General features: G+C 31.5%; 1 protein-coding gene across 1 annotated transcript; it reads right to left on the reverse strand.

Annotated features, from left to right (window-relative positions):
* Positions 1–500: 500 nt before the first annotated feature.
* On the reverse strand, positions 501–2,994 carry LOC114178183 (nuclear transport factor 2B). Its single transcript, XM_028063942.1, has 2 exons — positions 2,659–2,994; positions 501–845 (listed from the first exon to the last, which is right to left on the reverse strand). The coding sequence occupies exons 1-2, from the start codon at positions 2,953–2,955 to the stop codon at positions 771–773; spliced, it is 372 nt and encodes a 123-aa protein (XP_027919743.1). The 5' UTR covers positions 2,956–2,994; the 3' UTR covers positions 501–770.
* Positions 2,995–8,625: the final 5,631 nt, after the last annotated feature.

Raw genomic sequence — 8,625 nt, forward strand, 5'->3', positions numbered from 1 at the left:
TTAAAAGAGTGGTTTTCTTTCTCGTTTACCTCATTTTAATCCCAAATTTGGCAAGTCTGTATGGAAGCTATGGCCGATACGGACTTGATTTCATCAACCCTCATTGACATCACCGCAAATACAATTCAAATTCACATTGCAGGATAAAGGGGTGAATCTTATTTTGATATCACTCCTCTGACACTACCGATCAGCATCATTTATCTTCAGTGAAATGAATTTTGGATTAACACTAGATAGTCAACTAGAGTAGAGTCCAGTGTCCAGAAAACAACCACCATTCAAGTTTGAAACCTGGTCCTCAACTTTTATGCTATTGAAGTCAATATATTTACAAATCAACAACCCCAAACAACATCTAAATTGATTACCTTCTAGAAAAGAAAAGACAAACAGCCCGCATAGTGAGAGAGATGCTTGAATAAACGTCATCGGTTTCTTAGGTGAACAAAACATTATGTTATGACTGGAAGCATAAACTAATTAATAAAAGGAAAAAATAGATCAAGATGCTTGGATCCAATATCTCAGATCACAAATATATTAAAGTTTTCAATCTCCAATACCCAGTAATCTTTCAACAATTTATCCTTGAAGGTTTTTTTCAAATCAGTCGCGACAGAAAATTCTAAACACAACAGACAATTAAGGATTCAACACAACCAACAAAAAATATCCCTTTTTCAATTTCAAATGTCCAATCTGAAACAGCTAGCTATAGGGCAAACTTCTTCTATGGCCTTTCAGCTCATGTATTTGATGGTCTATCTTCATGCATAGTTCAAACGGAATATATCATTCAACACATAATAGCTTCCCTGCGGAGTTGGCATCAAATGGAACATCTGAAAAGAGTGACAAATTTAGTGATTGACTGAAATTAGATAAACAGCAGAGCAAGAAAAGAGAGGATATACCCACCCAAATACAAAGTATTTCTACGTACAAAGGAAAAATATAAATACAATTACCATATAAGAGCACAAGTATAGAAAAAAATAATAAAAATTTGCTATGGATGTAAAAACTTTGGGCAAAATTCCACTTCCACACGTAGGCAACATTTCAGTGTAAAAACAGGAGTTTGACAACCCATCATTTCCCCCTTCAGAATCATGAATTCATCTCTAACAAGAGACAAACACTTCTAAGCTCAAGGTACCTAAACTTAATCCTTTTCTAAAATTACAAAGAAGATCGCTAAAATATCATTAACAAAAACCACTTCATTCATGATTCATTTAATAGATGGAGAACCACCCTCCATCTATTAATCATTTTAACAGAAAACTTTCCAGTTCTTCTTCGTTTTTCAGAAAGTTATAAGCTCCTTAAATTTATTGATTGGTAGAACAAAACATATTAGTGACAGCTAAGTAGTGACAATTAAAAGCTTGTTAAATTAAATCTAAAGAGAGAAGTAATTCTCAACAAAGAGGACCGCAGCAAATTTTAAGGTCACCTACTAGAAAGGATCAATGCTTAACTCCCACATAAACTCCATCATTAGCTTTAACATCTGCGACTAACTGCCAAATTCCAGTTGTTTTTTCTGCTGAGGATCATTGATTTTATTTTCTTAGGGAAACAATGTTGGCAGAGAGAGTGAAAGTTAATGCGGCACCAAGACAATACACCACTCATAATCCCACCAACTTACAGAGAGATCCGAATGAGTTATACTAATATAGATATTGAAATTTCATTTAATCTGAAGCCTCTAGTATATATAATTCTTGTGAATTCCATTGGAACCTGGTGAGAATGATAGGAAGTAATCAAACTAACAGCAATTGATGAAATAAAACAGTTGGAGGAGGACCCCCACAAGCATCTAAATTGAACTCAAAATCCATCTAAGTTGCAATTTGCAAGAGGGGAATTTTAGATAAGCTACCCAAGCACTGAAAGAAAAGTGCAATAATTTTTCTTGCAAATTGATATCAACGAAAAAAACAAGAACAACACATGCGGAAAAAGGCTGAGCTCGTGAAACATTTCCAAAACATCTGAAAATTGAGACCTTAAGGAACTTTTCAGTTGTCAACAATGTGATTGAAGGCACGACAAATAATAAGGAGAACCAGGTTGCCTTTGGATATCCATCAGATGTTCTGTAGTCCAATCCATAACCATCCAAAAAAACAACTCCGATCCAATTAATAAAGTCCATTAAAAAGAAAATACAAAAAAGATTAATAATTGTTTTGCCACTTTCAATTCTAAACACACCTTGGCAAACATTGATTGGCCGAAATACCCACATTAAGAGAAAGTATTCACATTCTGTACGCTAGGGACCCCGATGAATAACAGGTACCAATACTATGATTACCACAAAAAGAAAACCTAGACACTAGAGTTACCCTAGATTTCCAATCACAAACAGGCAATGATTTAAATCCATTAGAATCATTCGATAACCTTCCTAATTCTCCATCCACTCTATTCTCTCCCTCAAACATTCCGCAGTCCATAGCATTAATAACAACCTAAAACGTCCCCAAACTTAAGAATTTATGTTTGGCAGAGGAAGAAGGCAACATTTTGAAGGAAAAGCAATTGAACGCAGAAAGAGAAAGAGAGAATGAAAGGAAAGGAAAAGAGATCGAATGGATCGGAGTGTGAAGAAAACCCTAACACAGAGAGAGTGATGACCTGGCTGAATTTGAGAGCGTGCTGTTCGCCGGCGAGCTGGAGGTTGCCGCTGACGAAGACGAGCATGCCGCCGTTGACACCGGAAGGTTGACAGTCGACGGTGGTGATGGAGTGGAGGCACTGCTGAAAAGGAAGGGAAGTGAGCTTAGCGACGATGCTGGGAGCGCCTTGGATCTTCTGGCCTTCAAAGGTGAGCATGGAAGCATCCTGGTAGAGATTGGCCAAGCCTTGGCGGTTGTTGTCGAAGGTGGAGTAGTAGTGCTCTACGAATGCCTTTGCCAACGTGTCTGGATCCATCTCTCCCACTCCCACACTCTCTTTCTTTTCCCCTCTTTATATACTCTTAACTCCTTTTTACACCCTTTAGCGTTTTAGCGTATCTTTTACGTACCACCAAACATCATCTATAAATAATTAATTCAAAATATTAACAACATTTATATTTAGACTGTCAAAATTTCTGTCCCTAAATATATATTCATCACAAATATTTCTTTATTAACTTTTATGGTATTATAATTATTCAACAAAGCATCTATAAATTTTCGCCAAATTTTTAATAAAAACTAGCTCTAAATTATTTTAATTTTTATTAACTGTTATATTTATGAAATAAAAATGGTTTTAACATTTATGAGTAGTTTTGTAGATAATGGAAACTACAAAATTAGTTAATAAATATAGGGATATAAGCGTAAAAAAGTGTTTATGTAAATATATTTATAACTATATTTGAAAAAACAATTATTATGAAAATGTTTTGAAGTTCTTAATTTAAAGTTAATTATTTATTTATTATTAATTAATTTTACATTGATGAAATTTTTGAATCTTAGACATGGTTTTAAATTTGTTTCCAAATCTACACAGAACATATTATAAAAGTCATATTTAAATGGTTTAATTATGCTAAATTTTCAAGGTTTCAATTGAATTTTTATTAAATTTTTATGGCTTATAAATATTTAATAAATTTAGATTTTTCAATTGAGTTGTGTTAAAATTTTTGTTAGCGAGATAATATGATGATAAAATGATATAAGTGATTCTTACATTATAATATTTTAAGTTGTCGTTTATATGTTATTTTAATATTTTATTATTTTACAATTTTATATTTTATAATTTTAAAAGTTATGATAATATGATTTTATGATTTTAATGATTTTAATGATTTTATAATTTTATAATTTTATGATCTTGTTATTTTGAAATTTTATAATTTTATAATTTTACATAATAGATGAAGCATTCTATATAGTGAATTTCTTCTTTAAGGAAGTGGTTTGCCTAAATGGACTTCTTCAAACTATTCTATCTAATCATGATTCTAAGTCCTTAAGTTATTTTTGAAAAATTTTATGGGACAAACTTGGTACTAAATTGTTATTTAACTTTTAAATATATTATGGTCCCAATTTTTGTAAACTTTGTTTCTTTTGGTCCTAATTTTTTCAAAATGTTCAAAATGATCCTAAGTTTTGTAAATTATGGTCAATTTGGTTCTTTTTACATATACGCCAGTTAAATCATTAACAGATGGTGAACATATCACATGTCATTTTGTGATTTTCTTAATTTTTTTAATTTTAAAAATGTTATCCACGTGACAATGTCAGTGACACATGACAAGCCATTGTCACTGCCACGTGTCAAGTTAGTGTGATTACCATGTGTTAGTGTCTCATGACTTATATTCAATTTCGTCCCAATTTTCATTACTTTTGTTCAATTTAGTTACAATTTTTTTTATTTTTGTTCAATTCAGTCACAGTTTTGTCTCTCCAAATTGACCAAATTTAATTTTCATATAAACTAAGAGACTGACCCATACGTACACACGGGTTGTATTTTTTTTTATTTTGTATATTAAGTAGTAAAATATTATGTCACGAAATGTCATGAAAATTACGTAAATTGTTGTAAATGTTGTTATTAAAGTAATGAAGTAGTAAGTAGTAAATCTAAATGATGTAATAATAATTTCAGTTTTAAGTATAATAAATAAAATTGATATCAAATATAGTGCAATTAATTGATTTTACGAAATAATTATAATAGCTTTGTTGCTGATTAAGTGTATCTGTAATGTTTTTTTTTTATGATGTCCATAATAACATGAGAATGATTGGAATAAGAACAAGACATAAATATATGTATGTGATAATCTGAAAATGTTAATTTGTTGTCCTGATAGTTGACTAGGCTACTAATATAGTTAAGTAGGTTAGTTCTGGAACTTGGATTTGGGCCCTTTCATAATGTAGTCGACTAGCCAACTAATGTAGTCGACTAGGCTCGTCCTGACATCAGCTGTTAAAATAAAAACAGAATCTACACCTTCAGAAAAGATAGTTTTTCAACCAGAAAGAAACTAAAAAGAGAGCTGGAAATCTTCTTGGAGAATATATTGCAGCAAGGGCTTATGTGTTCATCAAGATTGATCATCAAGATCAAGTGAAAAGAGTGTAATATTGACACTAAAACAATGTACAAAATCATGTGTTATTGTTTCATTATTGTCACTATTTTGTATCAAATTTTCTATTAGTTTTTGTATCAGTTTCTTGTAGGTTCTTGAATCTGAAATTTTGTGAATTATCACTATGATTGTGGTAATTGTGTGTAATTGCTTGGAGCATTACAGTTTGCACTATTCTTGAATGGATATTTCCAAGAAAGTGTGCTTTTAGAGTTTAGGAATTACATAGGTGTTTCTTGTATTCCTTTTCTTGTTGATATAGTGAAATTTCTAGTGAGGAAAACTAGAGATTGGATGCAGATTCATTTGAATCGAACCAGTATAAATCTTGTTGTCTCTTGTGCTCTCTTTCATTCTCTTTTAATTTTTGCTAGGTATAAAGGTTGAACAATATGCATTCTTAAACTCCTTTAGTCAATTGGTTAAAGATTTCAGAAAAGTTGTTTTTCAAGTGTAAGAACAATTCAAAAGTTTGAAAAACCAATTCACCCCCTTTTGGTTGTGAAATATTGGTGCATCAAAACTAACAAGTGGTACCAGAGGTTGTTAGTCGAATACATAGTCGACTAGATCCTGACAAATGGCCAATATTTCACAAATGTTTTCTGAAGGGGTTTCTATCAATAGACCACCTTTGTTTGTTGGAGAAAACTATCTTTTTTGAAAAATAAGAATGAAAATCTTTTTAGAATCCATTGACATGGGTGTTTGGGATGCTATTATAAATGGACCATTTATTCCTATGCATACCATTAACATTGTGCAAGTTGAGAAAGACTTCAATTTGTGGACTGCAGATGAGAACAAGAAAGTGCAGTATGATGCTAGAGCTAGATACATCATCTCCTCAGCACTCACCATGGAAGAATTCTACAAAGTTTCTACATGTAAGAATGCAAAATAAATGTGGGAAACCTTGGAGAAAGCTCAAGAAAGCATTGAAGAACATGGCCATAACAATTCAGAAAGCAACAACAACAGTAAATATATCAACACATGTCTTATGATTGATGTTGAGTCCCAAGAAAGCAAGATAAGTACTTCTAATTCTAATATTCAAGCAAAGTATGATGAACTTCTTGATACATTTGATGAATTACATAAAGAAGCAAATGAACTTAATTGTTTAAACAAAAAGCTTAAGATGGACTATCAAGAGTTGGAAAATATATTGAATCAATTAGAAGAGGAAAATAAGAATTTGGATTTTGATTTGGAAAATTTGGACATCATTCATAAAACCTCCTCTTGTAATTGTAATTCAACATTGCAAGTTGAAATTTTTTATTGTAAAGATTGCAAGAACTTTAAAAACATAGTTGAATTTCTTGAGGAAACTCTTGCAAAGTTTACAGTGGAAAAATCCAACTTGGATACTCTTCTTAATTATCAAAAGTGTGTAATGGATCATATGAATATTCCTTTCCAAAGAAACAAAAGTCTTTCAAAAATCTTTTCTTTGATCCTAAAAAGGCATTCAATACAACTTTTGTATCTTGCTTTTATTGTTTAAAGAATGGTCATACATCAAATTCTTGTTATTTCAAAAATGTTGGTGTTCCAAGTGGAAAATATCTTTGGTTGCTAAAAGCATCATCTATGTTGCTAACATGAAAGGACCCAAATACAAAGTGGGTACCTAGATGTATTTTACTTGTTTTTGTAGGGTTTATGAAAAGCCTAATGATCAATGTGGTATTATTTTTGGGTTGCACAAGTAAAGATACGTTTGAATCATTCCTAGCTTCAATAATGATGTGAGTAAAATAACTTTTAACACTTTTATGATGTTTCTTAGGACAAAAAATATTTTTTTACTACCAAAAGAGTTCCTACAAATTATACAAATTGTGTTGTTACATTTATGTTGCTATTCTTCAACATTTTAAAGAATTATGCATACTTGATTTCGCATTTACAGCATAAAAATCTGCATTAAATTTTACCATTTTGCACTAAAATAGTCGACTTATGAATCAACTAACACCTAAATATTGAACCAGACTTGTCACCACTACACCATTTTTTCTATTTCTGCATTACATAGTCGACTCATTAGTTAACTATTTTTTTTCATACTGCACCGGACTTGTCACCACTGCACCAGTTTTTCTGTTTCTGCATTACATAGTCGACTCATTAGTTAACTATTTTTTTCATACTGCACCAGACTTCTCACCACTGCACCAATTTTTCTGTTTCTACATTACATAGTCGACTCATTAGTTAACTATTTTTTTTCATACTGCACCGAACTTGTCACCACTGCACCAGTTTTTCTGTTTCTGCATTATATAGTCGACTCATTAGTTAACTATTTTTTTCATACAACACCAGACTTGTCACCACTGCACCAGTTTTTTTGTTTTTGCATTACATAGTCGACTCATTAGTTAACTATTTTTTTTCATACTACATAAGGTTTTCTCATTCTGCATAAAATAGTCAACTTGTTATTTAACTAGTCACGCATTTTTCATATTCTTTGTGTCACATTTCAAAGCTAGTCGACTAGATTAGTAACCTAGTTAACTATGTCTGCAACAAACATGATTTGGTAAAGTTTTTTAGATAACTTTCAAATTAATTTCAAAAGCCATAAAAATCCCTAAATAAGATCAGAACCCTAAATCCCCATTCTCTAATTGTTTTCAAAATTCTCAATCTCTTTAAAACCCTTGTATTGTGTTGTTGTTGTTCATCCTTCCCGCAACCTTCATATGCGTCTGAGGAGGAAGAAGAGAAATTTGTTGCCGCCACTGCTGATAATGAGGAAGGATCTTCGCAAGCTGAAATATCCAATTTAATGGGGTTGTAATCTTTCTATCTTTCTCCTTTTGCTTTCATTTTTCGCTTAATTTGGTTTTAATCTGTATAATGCCCAATCTAATTTGACAACTGATATAGGTCACATCTTTTACTTCTCTATTGTATGTGTTGTTTGCCACTTCTTTGTCTGATCCACATTTGTGAAATTGGTACTGAATATTTCTTCTTTCATACCCTTATTTTGCTATTGCCCAAAAAGGGGGAGTTTCACACCACTTTGTTAAATAGTTGCTAAAGACATATGGTGAATATAACTTTCTTAGTATCATTCATTGTGCTTTTGACAACTCATCTTTTGGATTTATTGCATGCTTGTTCACTAAAAATGAAGAACAATGACTTTGACATACTAAACATAACTTGTTTGAGGTAAAATGTGCAGTTTTTATATTTTTCTGCATAAAATAATCAACTAGATAATGATTAAAAGATTATTTTCTCTACATTGTTGTGCTTATATTTTTGCTATATGATATTCGTTTATGCCAAGATCCAAATCAATTAATCTTCTGCAAAATTGATTACATGATGCTTTGATAATCCATCTCTCACCAACACTCTTTACATTTTAATCTTTGAAAATCTATGATAAGAAAGTACATATAGGTGTTGGGTGTTTGTTCCTAGAGGGAGTAACCATGCATCTAGATTTTGGG

The sequence above is a fragment of the Vigna unguiculata genome, chromosome 3 (assembly GCF_004118075.2).
Source record: "Vigna unguiculata cultivar IT97K-499-35 chromosome 3, ASM411807v1, whole genome shotgun sequence".
In the NCBI taxonomy this organism is placed as follows: domain Eukaryota; kingdom Viridiplantae; phylum Streptophyta; class Magnoliopsida; order Fabales; family Fabaceae; genus Vigna; species Vigna unguiculata.

What these genes read in the sequence shown, in the direction of transcription:
- LOC114178183 (XM_028063942.1), bottom strand. Translation starts at nt 2,955, where the DNA reads ATGGATCCAGACACGTTGGCAAAGGCATTCGTAGAGCACTACTACTCC. An exon ending in ACGCTCTCAAATTCAGCCAG is followed by an intron (nt 846 to 2,658) that starts GTCATCACTCTC and finishes CACTCTTTTCAG; the next exon opens with ATGTTCCATTTGATGCCAAC.